Source organism: Taeniopygia guttata, chromosome 25 (assembly GCF_048771995.1).
Source record: "Taeniopygia guttata chromosome 25, bTaeGut7.mat, whole genome shotgun sequence".
Lineage (NCBI taxonomy): Eukaryota > Metazoa > Chordata > Aves > Passeriformes > Estrildidae > Taeniopygia > Taeniopygia guttata.
In genome coordinates, this window is record NC_133050.1 from 1,595,385 (window position 1) to 1,612,839 (window position 17,455).

The 17,455-nt window shown below is 49.8% G+C and overlaps 1 protein-coding gene across 1 annotated transcript; it reads right to left on the reverse strand.

Annotated features, from left to right (window-relative positions):
* Nucleotides 1-1,172: 1,172 nt before the first annotated feature.
* LOC140680541 (sacsin-like) lies at nt 1,173-16,043 on the reverse strand. The gene is given in 4 exon segments (XM_072918331.1): nt 1,173-2,774; nt 2,776-8,286; nt 8,288-9,064; nt 15,891-16,043. Coding segments are annotated over 4 exon segments (7,791 nt in total). The 3' UTR covers nt 1,173-1,424.
* Nucleotides 16,044-17,455: the final 1,412 nt, after the last annotated feature.

Below are 17,455 nucleotides of genomic sequence, written 5' to 3' on the forward strand. Positions count from 1 at the left end.
TATGTTCAAAATGGTTTAGCCCTCTGTACCCTCCTGTGCCCTTTTGGTTCATCCCAGGTTTTCCCATCAGTACCTGTGTGTCCCATCAATCCCAAAAACCCTGATCCATGCCCCTGACCCCTCCTGGGTGACTTGTCCACCCTTCCCCTTGGTCTGGAGGCTTCTGCCAGGGTCACTGAGTGACTGGACAATGGCCTGGGGTCCCTCCCCTCCTCCCTTCTAAGTGGATACCCTGGTTGTCCTTCCCTCGGAGGGCCACACCCATGTCTTCTCCCAAATGGCTGATCGGGTTTCCCCGCCCTCCCTATATCAGGGCCTGTTCGAGGCTCAGAGCTCACCCTCTTCTGCTGGATCCCTTCGAGTGCAGTTGGGCTCCGGGGCTCTCCTCGGAGTCACAATAAATCTTGGACCTATCCCCAGAAGAGTGTCACCTCCTTCCTTGCCGGTGGGATCAGCAATATCCTTGGACCCACGAAGGCACGCTCTAAAGCCCTGCTGGGTTCAGCAGAGAGTGCCTCTCGCTGCTCTATCGCCCCGTGGAGAGGTAGCCAGGGCTGGCAAGAGATCTGCTCTTACGAAGTGGGGACAGGACATGGCAGTTTGGTGCCCAACATGGGACCAGAAAGACATTCTGACCCCACGGCAGAAGAATCCTGAGGTCCTTGGACTTTATCTTCACTGGCTGTCAAGCTACGTCCGGTGGGAGTAGGCTCCGTTTTAGGAGCAGCGCTCCCGGGGGACAGGTCTGGCAATTCCTGCACGCACCGCAGGAATCGGACTTCCATCGGCATTCCACCGCCCGAGTGGAATAAAGCTGAGTCTGGGAAGAAAGGAGGGTAGGGGGAGGTGGTTTTAGGATTATTCTTATTTCTCATTTTCCTACTCTGTTTAATTGGTTCTAAAAAAAATTCATTTCCCCAAGGTGAGTCTATTCTCACTGTGGCAGTAATTGGTGAGTGATCTCCCTGACCCGTGGGATTTTTATCACGTTTTCTTCTCCTTTTCAGTCAACGAGGGGACGTAATGGAGTGGCTCGGTGAGCCCCTGGCTAGCCAAAATTGGCCAAACACAGTTCTCCAAACTCCCTCATCACCCCCTCCACCTTCTCCACACCTATTGCCCATGACTTCTTCATGTCCCTGACTCCACTGTCAGTGAAAGGTCTTCCAGCATTGCAGCATTTATTTTGCACTTTATTTACTGCACACTCAAGACACGCCAATGGCACAGGCAACTCTGTGATGTCCAGTGGTCTGGGCCCTGGTCTGCCACCAAAACTCCCCTGCCAGGGCTGGACAGTCTGGAATGGCCTGTGGCAGGTTTGTGGCAAGTCCACGGCGAGTCCACAGCAGGTCCATGGTGGGTCTCTGATGGGCGCCTGATGGTCCTTTGGCCCAGGTGCCGTGCGCCGTGGTAGGGACCTGTCACTTTCTGCCCACATGGTCCCTCAGTGTTACTAGCACTTTTTGTGCCCGCTTCAGGACCTCCTCCTCATCCACGCTGGGGAAGGCCTCACTGGGGGTCACGGGAAAGGGATGGTAACTCGGGTACTGTGTGGCCTTGCCGTCCGTACCACAGTCACACAGCCACTGCACGTCCAGGACAAGGCCCCTCAGCTCCGGCTCCTCCGCCTCCAGCCTTTGGGCCATACCCATCAGCCCTCTATGGCCCGCAAAAGCTTCACCACGGCAAAGCACAGCAGCCACCAGTGCCTTCTCCAGGGCCTGGTGCACTTTGAAGAGCACCCAGTTGGGGCAGCAGTGCCGGATGTCATTGCGGGCTGCCTGCAGGTCACTCGTGGCCTGACACAGCCAACGCAGGGCCTCGGGGACGGATGGAGTCAGGGCCATGAGCTCCTGGCTGCTCAGCCAGGAGCCACAGCCTCCCTGTCTGTGGTGCTGGGCAGCACTGCCAGGTTTGTATGGGACCCACCCCTTTGGCCCCCTGACATCATGCAGAGGCCTCAAGGTTGGCAGGCTGGGATCCTTCCATGGATCAGCTTCAGCCTCCTCCTGCAGCCTTTTCTCTGGCTCTGGTGCAGCATGCACCAGTGCCACACTGTTCTCCTCCAGAACCAAGGCCACGTCCTGTGGCTCCTGGCAGACCAGCATTTCACGCAGCACGGACAAAGCGCGTGCCTCCAGCTGCCCACCCAGGATGTTATTGATCTCCTGTGCCAGTGTCTCCACGACCCTCAGTTGCTGCCGGTTCAGCACCATGTCTACATGCTGGATGGAGAGGAGCCGCTGAGCACCACCAGACAGGCACGCATGAATAACTTGTGACTGGGAGCTGCCCTCCACCTTTGCCCCGCTGTGCACCAGCACAGTGCAGATGTCCTTGCAGCACTGCACTTTCACCTGCTCCACTGCAAAGCCACCATCCCCCTCCATTCCCATCATTGCCTTGGGGGTCTGCCAATGCAGCAGGGACTCCAGCCCCAGCCTAAACCACGGGGATACCAGCAGCGTCCGGAGACGCCTCTGCGCAGCGCACTGAGAGCCGTAACGACATGGCTGAGGACTACCCTCCTCCAGCTGCTTCTCTGTCACCTCTGAGAGCGCCCGTGGCTGCAGGTGTGCTGGCAGCCTTTGCAGCAGCCACCTGACATTACAGCCAGACACTGGCAGTGCAGCCATGAACACAAAGGTCTTCTCTAGGGCCCGAGCGGTCTCTGAGGGCACACAGTCATTGAAGCACAGTCTGTGGGATGGCTCCAGGCAGTCAGCAGTGCTCAGCAGATACAGCTCAGCCACAGCAGAGCAATCGGGGGGGCTCCGGTTCCTCCCGCAGCAGCTGGAAGAAATGCCGTGTGGCCACCAGGACTGTCTTCTTCTGGCTACTGGAAAGGCTTCCAGTGCCATGGCTCTCCTGGTAGATTTGGGCCAGGACACGGCTGTAGTGAGTCAGTGTGGGGACCAGGACGACGCCAAGGTGTTGCAGGAGATCTGCAAAGGCAGCCACGTTGGGGTGAGGCGTGAGGAGGTAGGGGTAAAAGTCAGCCTCGTCTGGGAGGGATGTCACCACCTGCCATGGCCTGGCCATGTCCCATGACTTGGCCAGCACCATGGGCAGCTCAGCCAGGTGCTCTGCGTCCACCTCCTTCAGATGAGTCTGCAGGAAGCTGTACATGCTCTGGAGCACTCTGGCCCGTGTGCTTACCTGCAGTTGTGTCGAGCAGGCTGCCCTGCACACATGCTCCAGGTTGGCCACCACCAGGGCAGTGGGTATCTCTACAAGGACTTCCATGGCCTTCAGGGACCTCTCCTCAAGTTCAAGGGATTCTGGCAGGATGGTGGCTGATGTCCACAGGAGCTCAGCCACATTTTTGCAGTAGGAAACGCTGCCTTTCAGAGCCACGGCCTTGGTGCAGTCTGCAAAAGGAGGGTGGAGGTTCACCAAGTTTGGGGGGATATCCAGTGGAGGCAGGAATTGGATTGAGGCAATTTTCCTCAGGAAACACACTGACTCAGGATTTTCCAACAAGACTGCAAGTTGCTTGAGCATCTCCTGCTGTCGCTCCAGCAGTTCTGCAGCATGGCATGTAGCCTGAGTGGCTTCACGCTCTATCTCCTCAGCCAGTGCCACAAAGTCCTCTACAGAGAGGCTGGTGCGGACACCTGCCTTAAGGAAGAAATCCACAATTTCTTTGCAGTTCGAAGGTAGCTTATTAAAGAAAGACTTAGGCACAAAGCAGTTTTGGAGCCGCAGGGTGTGGAAGGAGGGCATGTCATGGTAGAAGTAGGAGGCCAGGCGCAGTGTTCTGTGGGCATCTGGTATAAAGGCCACCTTCTGAAAAGCTGCCACAATAGCGTCCACACTCTGAGTGGAACAGTTGGGTTGCAGGACAAAGAACAAGCATACAGCTTCCAGGAGGTCTTGCTGTGTGAGCTGGGGCAGCCGGGGAAGTACCACAGTCAGGAAGAGCTCCTGATCATTGGTGAACTCCCACTTCAAACGCTTGGCCAGCCATTCGTGGTGCGGGCTTGGTGTGAGAAGCAGCATGTCTTTGTCCAAGTCGTACAGGGTTTGGGCACTCGAGGGCACTGGCGGGAACTGTCTGCAGAGTAACAGCACCTTGCGGTAGGGAGCCACAGCTACGTAGCCCCCCCCAAACTTCTGGAAGAGAGGCAGATACTGGAGCTGCTCCAGTGCACGTGAATCCAGCTCTCCCTGCTGGACAAACCTTAGCAGGGCTGACACGTCCTGCTCCCCTAAATCCCCCCAGCACAGATCAGCTCTTGTGTCTGCCAGATGAGCCACTACAGCCCTGGGATCTGTAACCTGCAGTGCCCTTGGCTTCAGGCAACAGTAAGCAAATCTCCAGGGCAGCAGGGACTGCTGGAGCACAGGGATGCCCAGTTTGTGCAGCACCTTTTCCACTTCAGAGTGACACTCAAAAAGAACCTTGGAGAGAGACGATAGTGGCAATAGGTGCTTTGAGTCTGTCTTACTCCCCTGAGTAGGCAGCACTGCCATATTCTGGAGATGATTCACGAATGACTCCATGTCCACCTCTGAGGTCCTGGAGGGAACCATCCTGTCAAAGAAGGTCCACAGCTCCTTGAGCCAGTTTTCCCCCTCTCTGGTCCACTCCAGCTGACCCAATGCCTCCTGGATGAGTGGTGTGGCCTCTGGGAGGTCAAGCTCCTTCACAAAGCAAGGTGGGATCCATTCAGGAATACAATTTTGGGCAAAACGGTGGATGTGCTTGGGGAAGAGGTGGGCAAAGGAGTTCTTGAAGACAGGGTGGTGGATGCTGAAAGCATTCAGAAGACCATCTTCTGTGGCCAGCAAGGGCAGGCCTTCCAGGTCTGCCTTGCCCCCTTCCCTGTGAGTACCTTGGGAGTGCCTGTTCCATCCTGTTAAGTACTGCAGCAGGTAGAAGCAGCTCTCTGGGGTCCTCAGGGGTGTCTCAGCCAGCCTGCAGGGCACAGGCAGAGCCAGGGCCTTGAGGAAGCACCGGAGAGAGGCTGGCCCTAAGACCACAGCATTCACCTGGGCTTCAACGAACTCCTCGCGGATCTGCTGCAGGTGGGTGAATGCTGGAACCAGTTTCATGTTCAGTTGCTGCAGCACTTCCTGGACTTCTGGCTGAGACTTCTCCTTGAGGAAGTATGGCTCTGTTAGCATGTCCGATCCACCTGGAGATGCCCATGTTATTCTCACCGTGTCAGATGACTTCCTGTGGTACACAGGCACCAGGGGCAGGCGTGCATGACTGATGTGCTTGTAGACCTCTCTCACCATGCCCTGGAAGACAGGTAACACTCTTTTTGTAACAGGGAAAAACTGGAGCAAGTGCAAGTCCAGGTGCTGCTGGCAGAGTTTCAGGGACCTGTACTGCAGCTTTTCTGGCTCCAGGGCTTTCCACTGCCTGGTGAGAAAGTAACAGTAGAGTGGAGCCACCAAGCGCCGGAGCAAGAAGTCATTCCAGGTTGCCTCTGTGCCGCCTTTGTCCCAGTGGAGACTGCACCTGGCCGCATCCACAGAGAAGTTAGCATTGATGTGCACAGGCAGCCCAGTGTTCAAGGGCAGTGGGAGGGTGCAGAAGGCTCTGCCTGTGACTCGGTTCAGAGGCTCCAGGCGGGCAGCCACAGCCCCATAGGGCAGCCATTTAAGCACCGGAGACTCCTCAGCCCCACCTTGCACCCCAATTTGTGCGACCACCCTCCACAAACTTGTGGTCTTAGCCATGCTATTTTTGACTTTCATGGTACAGGAGAAAGAGGTGGGGCTGTTCCCATCCACAGCTTTGCTTAATCTTGCTTGAAAATCCTGTCTCAACTTTGCATCTTCCTCCGTGACCTTCGTGCTCACCCGCAGCTTCTGCACCAACTCTTTCCCAGCTGGGGGGATCTCAGAGAAGATGATGGTGTTGACATGCCGGAGGAAGAGCACCAAGTCCTCACCTTCCTTAGCCAGTGTTTCTTCCATGTCCTTGAGATCTTGGTCTCGCACAACCATGTCAGACACCCTGGACTTGGCAGCCTCAGCTGCAGTGCGGAGCGGCAGCCGGAAAAGGACGCCCTGTTTCAGGTTGAAGAAGGATGGTAGGAAGGTGTCATAAATGTCTGGAAAATTTTTCTTGAAGTCAGTGTCAACAGCAAACATGCTACCAGGCTTCGCAGTTGTGGCTGTGGGCATGTAGTAGAGATGGGGATCAGAGACACACAGGGTACTGTCTGCAGTCAGGAAGGCTGGGCAGTCAGTAAAGTGGTAGACAGTGTTGAAGCCAAGGCCATATTTGCCTGTGACATCCTGCCGGCCTTGCTTGCCACCCACCCCCAGACGCTGAATGCCTTCAATGTCATGCTCCTGGAAGGGGCGGTCGTTGTAGATGCAGAGGGCAGGGCCCTGCAGGATGTTCCATTTCTCACTAAAAGTGGCCTTTGCTGGGTGCTGCCGGCGGTCCCACACAAAGTGCACAAGCCCCGCACCAGCATCATCCGCACTCTGGAGCACCTCCTTGACCATATCAGGAGCGGACTCAGAGTACTCCTTCAAGATGTTCTTCAGTCGTGTTGGCAAATCTTCGTGGGCACCAAATGGCTGTGCCCAGAGGCTCAGGTGATCAGTGATGAGTTCACTCCTCTCCAGTGCTCGGTGGCGTATGGTGGCCACCCCACAGCGCAGGGCTGCATCTCGGGACAGCTGTTTATGGCACAGCAGGACATCTCTGTCCAACGGCATCCATGGTGCATCATTGAAGTAGAGCTTGTCCCATGGGTGCAAAATGCCCTCCTCATCAGGCAGAAAGAGTTGCTGGGTGTGGCAGGCATCTGGCTGGGTGCCATCTTCCATCAAGCCACAAGACACCAGCCGCAGGGCCAGATCCAGCTCCGTGGCCGGCAGTGGCTTTCCAGCACGTGTCTTTGCCAGGGTGCAGAGCACTTGGGCATAATCATTCCAGGTGAATGTGTGGCGCAGCCCCACACACTCCCAGAGCTCTCTGTAGGGCTTGTACTGCTCTTGGAGCTGATAAAGGTATGGGGCAGCCTCAAATGACAGTTTCTCAGCCACAGCTGTGACCGGCACAAAGTGGGAGCCCATCAAGATGAAGGGCTCCCCGGAGTCCACTGCAGAAGCTACCTCATCCCGGCCGGAGTGCTGTTCCTGGAGCATCATGTTCAGGTGCTTGTAGCAGCAGTTGGTGCTGTACTGCAGGGTCTCCTAAAGGAGAGTGTTGGAGAAATGTCTGAGTGCCCGCAGCTGCTCAAGGACCTGAGCTGATGATATCTGCCGGTCCAGCCCCAAGAAGGATGCTACCTCCTCGGAGAGGCTGAAGTTTTTCCCCAGCATTTTAGGAGCCAAGATAGGCTTGGTGAGTCCCACTAGTGGGTTATGGAGGTGATGGTAGAGCTGGGCAGCTGGCAGCAGCACAAGCTTGCCATTGCGTAGTACAGCAGGGAGGAAGGGCACAGTTTGGAAAGTGGCCTGCAGGGTGTCGTTTGTTCTCTTCACTGCATCCTGAAGTAACTCGAGGATGCAGGCAGCCCTCTGGCAGCCCTGGGCACCATTCTTGGTCCAGAGAAGCTGCACAGTCTTTGCCCTCTCCAGCAGCTCTGGCAGGGCTACGGTGTTCTTCACCATGCCCAGCCTCTCCAGTTGGCTTAGTCTTTCCAGGAAGGCATGCCCAGTGGGGAAGCGCCCATCCTCAGGGCTGTAAAAAGGGGCAGCGCGACCTCTGGGATGCACCAGGTGATAGATGAACTGCAGGTGGCCATGAGGGGTGGCAGGGATGCAGGGCACTGTCTGCAGCACTTTGTCCACATCCTCATGAGACATATCCAGCGCATGGAGCAGCAGCAGGTTCCGGTCAACGTCAGGGAGATTTTCCAAGTTGGGAAGCACAAGCTCACAGAGAAAGCGCTTCCAGTCATAGGTTCCAGCATCCAGCGCCTTCCCGAGGCCCTCCTGCACCTTCCCAGGCAAGGCCACAGCCAACAGGGGATGGGGCACGGTGATGGCAAAGACTCGCTGTGCCACAGTACCCAGCTTAGGGTGTCTCTCTACAGTCTGGTGCAGGAAGCGGGCGTCCTGCAGTGAGCACCAGGAATGGCCATCAGAAAAGAGCCTTGGGCCACTCCTGGCTGCCACAGCCTGGTAGAAACCAGTCACAGCCTCTGTAAAGGGGTAACGGGCAGTGCTAATGTCTGGCCAGAAGACATGATACTCATAGTTCTTCAACTCACCTGCCTCGTGCATGGCACGGAGATGGTCCAGTGCCCGCAGCCAGGCCGCCGGCACGGCATTGTGGAGCAGCACTCGGTTCCACTTGCCCCGCCTCTGCCGTGTCCCACAGCCCTTTGCGATTTGAGAGGATGCTGAAGGCCCCGTGCATGTGGATTGGCAGCCCTGAGATGACCGGCATGGGAAGGTGGCAGAAAACTTGCCCCTTCTCAGCATCCAGACGTGGCACCCACTTGCCATCTTTGGCAGGGGCAAGAGGAAGGGCCACACCAGCCATGGGAAGTGGAGGATGGAGTCCTGCCTGTGTGTTCTGGTGAAACAGTTCCAGCAACTCCCCATCACCCTGACACACCAAAACCAGGTAGTGCCACACTGTCCTGGATTCCTCCTCACAGGCTGAGAGCTGCTCAATGGCTGCCCAACTTGGGGGATCCCCAGGGGACCCCAAGCCTCGGATCTCCTTTCGCTGCAGCATGGCCAGAGGCATGGTATCCTCTGTAGAAGTGGCCGTGTCTGGCAGCATCTCCAGAGACAGCTCCCTCACGTTCTTCAGGAAGAGCAGCAGGAGCCTGTTAGAGCCAAGGAAAGCAGTCCCAAGGGACTGGATGCGCTCTGCACCAAAGGCCTCAGAGCAAATCTGCGATGTCACAGCTTCCTCTTCAGTGCGAAAAGGCAAGCGGAAAAGGCTCCCTGGAAAGGGTCCTGGCTCAGGCAGGCAGCAACCAAAGATACCGTTGTAGGGCTGGAACTGCTCAGCAAAGACACGGAGGATGCGTGGCCGGCTAGAGAAGTCCAGGCGGATGCCAGGGGAGCCGGCCCTGGGGATGTGCTTGCTCAGACGGGTGCCATTGGGATCAAAGATTGTCGGAATCTGTGGGTATTGGTGATTCCGAGATTGTAGAAAGTCTGTGTCTTTCTGCCCCGTTGCCAAAGAAGAAGCCATAATTCGTCTGTGCTGGTTTCAAGGTTGTTTATTTTTGCTTATCTATAACATGTTCTGCTGCCCTGCCGCAGCTCTGTCCTGCAGGGCAGCGTGTGGGGCTCTGCCCCTCAGTGGGATGGTACAAACATTATATACAAGAAATTACGTGTACTATATTTACAATAATGTGCCAATATCTATCATCTACGTTGAACAGTGTGTCCCTAGCCTAAACCAATAGAAAAATGCCAACATCACCAAGAACATGGAGGTAAGGAAGAAGAAGGAGGAAGAACAGGTTCAGGCCCACTTTCCTCCATCTTAGAACTCCTGACCCCCCTGTACAAAGTAAAACCCCCCTGTACAGGTGTTAAAACCCCCCTGTACAATACTAAAAAATTTTACCCTCTAATTTGTGACTACTTTTACTATACCATCTAACTCTCTGTGACCGCTTGTTCCACCCCCAAAGTTGGTAATTCATTCCATGGTTCAAACTCAAGATCACAGCTGTTTTCTGCTGCTTGCCAGGGTCTAAAATGCTTCTGACCAAGGCCTGGAACCTCTAAAAATGTCTGAGGGACATTTTGAGTTCCGACATCTCCCCTCTCTGTTTGAACCAGAAACACCCGCTTTATCATGCTGTTCAAGGTCTTTCAAATACACACGAAAATGCATGGTAGAACAAGCAGAAGAACTACAAGCCCTATAAGAATATAAAAGGCTATTTTCAAAAGTTCTTTCCACAATGGTGAGATATCAAAAAAGATAAACAAATCATCCCATCAGGACCCTGTAACTTTGTTCAATTTGCTAATACTATTTTGTATTTGTTTTATATTTTTATGAATAGATTTTGAATGATTGGACAAGTTCATGCAGCACATCCCCTCAAATTCCTCACATCCGTGCCCATGTGTCAGCAGCAAATGATCAATTGCCGCCCTGTTTTGAAGCACTGCTTGCCTTGCACTGTTGATGTCTGTTAACATGTCACTCAGTGCAAATGAAATGGCACGACTGTGTTTCCTCAACCAACATGCTATATGATCCAATTGTGTCAAGGCCGCCCCTGATGCTGCTTGGGGTGAGAAAATTGCTACTGCAATTCTCCGAGCCTTGTCCCAGGTAGAAACATCATCATCATAATTTGAACTATATTGTTCAAGGGATCCTTTCCTTTTTGAATCAAGATCATCTCTTTGACAACTTTGTCCATGGTCTGCCTCATGCACTGAGGCAAGGACAGCACAAACATCAGAAGAATTACAATATTTTATAATTACATACAACTATTTTCAAAATCTCTTTTCTACAACTGTGAAAGGTGAAACAAATTGAACACACCATCTACCTATGATTTAATTTTTCTCCAGGTGTGTTTGGTTCTCTGATACCTCTTTAAATTTTCACTCGTGTGTCCATGTGTTTACAATAGATGTTCAATTACTGTTTTGTTCCCATTTCTCACTGCTAGCTAACAAATCATTCGATGCAAAAGAAATGACATGGGCATCTTTACTCTGCCCACAACCTCTTTTGATCCAACTGCACCAAGGCTCTTTTTGATGCCACCTGCTGTGAAAGCAGAACCACTCAGTTTTTCCGAGCCTTTTTTCTTGGTATTAACATTATCATTGTCACAATTTGGACCACTTCATTCATCAGATTTTTTTTCTCCTTGCTCTCTTATCAAGGTCATGCTGTGTGTTAACAAAAGATCTTTCAATGCTGCATGGACCACCCTTGATTTTTGCAGGGATAGCAGGCCAAATTCTGTCCCCGCAAATGAAAAACATTCCCTTCGGTAAAGTGGCTGGATGTTGAAAGGATGGTTTGCTTGTCATTTTGGTATGATTGCACCAAGATGACGCATTTTTATAAAAAGGCTGATTCGGAGTGACATCTATTGTATGATTATCTGTCTTTGCCACTCCTGATGAATTAAATTTGATGCACCATTTCATTTTTGTTGACCCAAAATGTCCAAATCCAGAGGTTCAAAGTGAGCCACAGGAAGGAATTGTGTCCAAACATGTCATCCCTCCACAGGGTCTGAAAGAAACTTCAGAACCCCTGGAAGGACGTCCCCTGGGACTGACCATCCCTCCACTGGCCCACCTACCAAGCATGTTGAAAATGGTTTCTCTGGTTTCGAATGGGTCAGGCAAATGCTGTCCAGACCAGCTGCTTTTGCCAAAGTCTCCCACACTTTTTCCCTTGGTTGTCTCATGGGAAAATCTGTCCTGTTGCCCAAGGCAACAGGTGAAAGAATGAAGCACATGAACACTGTCTGTCTGAATCCCATGTCCATGTCCCCACCCTCTGTGAGAAACCCTGCAATGCAGCAACACCCAAATAACACTTGATTTCCCAGAAAAAACCCCAAGTCTCTGGGTGATCAATTGTTGTCCGACGAGACGTCTGCAGCGTTGTCGTCTGCCTTCGTCTGCGTGCTTGCTTCTCTGCTTCTCGGGTCCACGTCCACTGGCGTCTGCACCCGATAAGGTTACATGTGCTTTGCTGGCATTCACTTCAGTCCTCGTCCTATAGAAACACAAGCGAAACCCTCGCCCCAAGTTATTAATGTAAATGAACCTTCAATCTGTCCTGACTCTGGACTTCTGATCAAATCGAAAGGATTTTCCCTTAGTTTTTCCTGTGGGCTGTTTGTAACATATCTGACAATTATTAGAGTGGGCTTTGAGAAAAAACCATTTAAAAAATTCAACACATTTGTTCAACCCTGCCTCATCCCTTTTCTGTCCATCCAAGTGGATTTCAGGGTGTGATGTGTTCTTTGCTTGCTTGACCTGAGGGAGAATGAAGAATATTGAAAATATGTTTGACTCTCTGTTTTTTCAAAAATTTGTCAAGCACCTTGCTTGTATAAATTGGACCATTATCTGTTTCTATTTCTTGTTGCACTCTTAATGATGTAAATGCTTATAAAAAATGTCTGCAGGTATGTTCTGTGGTCTCCCCTGTATATGATGCAAAAATCGCCCCTAAAAATGTATCAATTGAAATATGGATATTTTCGAGCCTCTCAAAAGTTGGGTATTTTGTGACATCAGCTTGCCACAGCTGAAGGCTTTTACAAACCTCTCAGATTGGCCACTCCTGTAAATACAGGAGACTGCACAAACTGGCACTCTGGCAAGTAGATTTCCTTTGTCTGACTTTCAGAAGGGTGAAAGGTTCCCATCAATGCCTGTGCATTTTTGTGAAAACATGCATGGTTCAATTTTGCCTGCTCAAAAATGTTTGGCAGTGTCTGCAAGATGGGCATTGTGAGCCTATCTACATGAGCATTCCCTTTTACTAAAAACCTCGGAGGTGAAGAATGCACTCTGATGTGTTTATTAATGTTCTCTGTTTTTCTAGGATTATTTTCATGCATAATAGATATGAATATAAAATTTCCTTGTCTGTATGTTTTAAAAGCGATTTCTCTAATTGTTTGACCACATTTGCAACATACACTAAACTTGTGATCAGATTGAGGGTTCCTAAAATAACTGAAAAACCCCTGACTATTATTACCAATTTTGCAACTTGTGGTGAACCTTGTATCATTTTGATATTTGATTCCCATTTCCCTGTTTTTTGATTTTTCCATGTGACCACTGATTTGTGAGTTTTTTCCCAAACCATCAGTGAATACTGTCATTCCTTCCACTGGTTCCTGGCTTCTTTTTTGTTTTTTCCCTGAAACTCACTTTTACATTTAACATTTTGTGTGTTGGAAAACGAACTGTGCAAACTTCTGAATGCCCTAACAACGTGATTGAAAAATCCTGCGACTTTGGATTGTCCACTCAAAATATTTCTTCTTTAAATGTAAATGAATGATTAAGAAATCTTTGCCTGACATTGTCAGCAATCTGGTCTCTGCCACAATAATGATCTGAGCTCCCATCTTTAAATCTGTAAGAATTGCTTTTTGAGGGTCTGCAAACTAAAAAATCCCACTTTCAACTTCTGTGAAAACATTAACAAAACCCTTGCTCAAAGCTACTTATTTAAACGATTTTTTTTTTCTTTCTTTCAATTTTATCTGTCCAGTGTCTAGCACTCTCCTCATATTTTTCTCAATGATAAGCAAAATCAAGTCTATAAAATAATTATATCAAGAGATTAAAACATACAAAATCTTCAACCTCATTTCAGCCTTATTTCAGGCACTTCTTCACTCCTTTTCTTTTTTCTTTTTCCTTTTTTCTCTCTTTCTCTTCTTCTCTTTTGAAACAAGAAAGTTGAAATATAAACCATAATATAGAACAAGACAAAATATCTCAATAATAAAATGCATAAAACTTATCAAAATCGATAACAATTCAAGAAAATTCAAAAGAAAGATATTCTAAATAGCATATATAAAAATGAACAAAGCACGATCATTAGAAACATTGTGACAGCGGTTCAGAGTCTGCAAACAGCTGAAACATTTGTTTCCAGTGAAAACCCTTGGCATCCCTTCCCGGGCAGGGCTGGCAAGTTTCACCTCAAAACTGTGTCAGCTGTAACATTTGTAGGATCGAATTGATGGGTCAAAAATGACCTGCATATCATTCATTTTTGTGCAGAAACCTCTGAATTTTGCTGGCAAACTCATCTGTCCAAGTTAAAATCAGGGTCTGGCCAGGACCCAAACTTTAAACTGGAGAGATGTCCCTTAACATATTATATAAAACAAAACTTACACTAACAATACATATATAATACTTAAAACATAACAACCTATTATAACATTTTCTTATAAAATAAACACTTGAAGTTCAAACCGATAAACTGGTCAAATGACACAAAGATTCATTTTTCTTGAAACTCTTTTGAAGGAAAAGGATGTCAATTGGAGAAATCGTAAGATTAACAATGGCAAGAGGTTGTTAGAATGCTTCAGGCACCTCTCTCTGAGATCTTCTGAAAAACATTTGAGAATGATGAAAAATAGAAATGCAATGATTCCACTCACAAGAGATATAAAAACGAATCAGGAAGTTCACCTAGAAAAATGCACAATACAGTTAAAATTCAAAATGAGACTTCAGAACTGGCATGTAACCTGGATAAGATTACATAAACAATGATAAAACATACGAGGATTCACTATGAAAAAACGAAGCACAAATCTTCACCTGATAACATGATAAAATTTCTTAACAATAACGTTTATAGAACACTTAAATAGTTAAAAATAAAGGATTTGAAAACAAATGCCTTTTGTATCACTATACAAAGAAATAACAGACTATAAAACTGATTTTTAAACAATGAAATCAATCTCAGAAAACTCAAAATAAATTCTTTTACAACTCTTATATACTGATAAACTTATAATAAAACAAAAAATACTAAAACAAAACCAAGAATCCAATAAATCCAATAACTTCTCCTTAAATCAATGTTCATTATTACTTTGTGAACTGTTTCAGACAAAACCTTCTCATCCTTAAAGAAAAACAACTAAACCTTGCTGCCAAATAAACTTGACCTTTGAAAAACTTAAAATAATTTTTGAATTAAATAGTACTTAAACTCAATATATAACAATCTTAATAAAGAATCCCTAAATTATATTAACTTTACGAAATCCATATGTATCAAATTAACAATATATAAATCCATTATCAATTAAACCTTTGTAAACTTAACTTCTTCAGGGCCCAAACCTAAAATAAACTTAAAGTGATATACTCTAATTAAACAATACTTAACTTAAATGCAAACCAATTATATAAAAATCAATTCTATCATTAATAAAACAGTAAAATACAACCTAACTTAAACCTTAATATAATAAATTACTAACATTTCATGCTATTTAATTCTCTATCTCAATTTTCATTATGATATCTCTTTTTCACAATGTGTTCCACAATTATTACTTATCATCACACCGGCTGGGCGTGTCTGCTCGATCAATTCTGTGACCTAACTGAAAAAATCCGGGGTTGGTGTTTAGAAACATTGGGGAGATTTGAAAAAGGCCTTGTGTTGGCTGGTTTTCAAAAAGCGACTGATGGAATTTTATTTCAGGGTGAAAATTGGGAGTCCCATTCCTCAGCATTGCTGCAGGATATTTGCTGCTTGTAAAAAATTATTTGCTGTGGCTGTTGTGATTTTTTGTTTGCCGCGGCATGAGAGCACTGGGAGCATTTCTGGTGCAGTCAAACCCCGCTTCTGCCTGCGTTAGGATGGCTGCGCCCCTCTCTCTTGCTCACCCTCCGTGCTCACACCCGCTGTCAGCTGTGCCGAAGCCGCGCCTGCAATCCTCTCCAAACCCAGCACCCACATTCTCAGCCACTTCCGCGTTCGCTTTAACTCTCACAAACGCATGCGCAGCCTTGATTCACCCTCTGTCTGTGTCGCCATGGGAACAAGGGAAGGAACTCCCGCACCGACCGCGCCCGCCCGCACCGGCTCCGCGCGGCCGTCCCTCGGGAACCTCCCCCCCCATTCTCTCTGTCAGGCCTGGCGCTGCCTCGGTTTTCGCTCTGGGTCGGCCCGCGCCGTCCCCCGAGCCGCTGCTGGAGCCCAGCGCGATTCGGCGCTCTGCTGACGTCACCAGTGTGCGCCGCCGCGTTCCGCGCTGTCGCAGCCCCGCGCCGCGTCCCGCCCGGCCCCGCGCCTCTCGGGTCTCCCCCCGCGGTCACCGCGCAGTCTGCGGACGGCTGGCTGGCGGCCACCGCCGCCCCCGACGCCGTCTGCGCCCGTGCCCGTGCGTTCGAAATGCAAGAAATCCCCGCTCCGACTTCCGGGTTTGCTCTACCGTCTCGCGCATGCGCGCTGCCATCGCCGCAGCGACAGGAGAGTCCCGCTCTCCGTCCAGCCGCCGGCCTGGCCAGCACCGCTGCTGCGAATTGGGAGCTATTCCCCGGCACCTGCCGGACGGTGCTTTCGCACTCTCACGGATTCCCGTCATGGAACGCATCACCGGGCGCTCCGGGCGTCTGACCGCCCCATCCGCGCTTCCGCCGCCTCCTGCGTCCGCGTGGTTCCCACTGCCCCTCCCCCCTCGCCTGCACCGCGGGCTGCTTTGAACTCCCCGCCCGCGCAGCTGCGAGTTCTCTCCTCTCTCTCACTTTTCCCTCCGCTCTGCACTCACGACTGCACCCTCCCCCCAGGAGCCGCCGGCGCCGCTGCCCCCCCACTGTGGGTTTGGACTCGGACAGTGGCCAGTCCCTTCCCCCACCGAGGGCTGCGTCTGTGCCTGGCTTATCTCTCACTGTCTGGGGATTTTCTGCAGCTGAGGAGCTTAGAAATTGAGATTTGAGGAGTCTTGAGGAACAGTGTGAACCTGGAGACATAGGACATGATGAGACACCCCCCCTCCTGATCCTCTTCGGGAGGCAATTTGCTTCCCCTGGTGAGGAAAATTGCCCGAAGCTGCTGGCTGGGCCATCTTCCTCCTTGTGCTCCCATAGGAGCCTTAGCTGTTTAGTCTAAAATGCCGCGTTGTGAAAATGACTCTTATTGTCCTTGCTGAAGGCAAAAGTTTTTGCGGCAGTCTTATCTCTCTTTTTTTTTTTCTTTTTCCTGTGGCTCGGTAATACAGTTGCTTATTGATCCCTTACGAAAATTTAACTCAAACAAAAGATGTACATCTGTGTGCGGGTGAGTATACTGCACCCACAATAACAAAGCTTTCATCTCATTTGAGGCTATCTCTACCAGATGGGTAAAAGTCTTGCCCTGTAGGGCTGAAAAAATTTTTTTTTGTCTGTCCTTGGGAGCATCCCTTCCCCATGTTCTTAATTTCAACCATTCTCACCAAAAGCTGAGTCACCACGAGGTCAGTCCGGAGATGGCACTGTTCATCATCCAGCAGGTCACAGGCGAGAAATCCCAGGCGCGCTTCTGGTTTTCCTCCTCCTGGCTGTCCTCCAGACGAGCTGTCTTGGTGAAGGTCAGGTTCTTATCTTGAGCTTTCTGCTCCCTCTCCTCCCGGAATCTGCCGAGAGCATTTGTGCTCTGTTCCTCTTCCTTTCTTTATTTTTTTGTTTTTCTCTGCTGATGAAGGTTGGAGGTTGTTTGCTGTTTCTTCTTGTTCTTGCTGATGCCCGCACAGGGACGCCAAATGTCGGAATCTGTGGGTATTGGTGATTCCGAGATTGTAGAAAGTCTCTGTCTTTCTGCCCCGTTGCCAAAGAAGAAGCCATAGTTCGTCCGTGCTGGTTTCAAGGTTGTTTATTTTTGCTCATCTATAACAAGTTCTGCTGCCCTGCCGCAGGTCTGTCCTGCAGGGCAGTGTGCGGGGCTCTGCCCCTCAGTGGGATGGTACAAACATTATATACAAGAAATTACGTGTACTATATTTACAATAATGTGCCAATA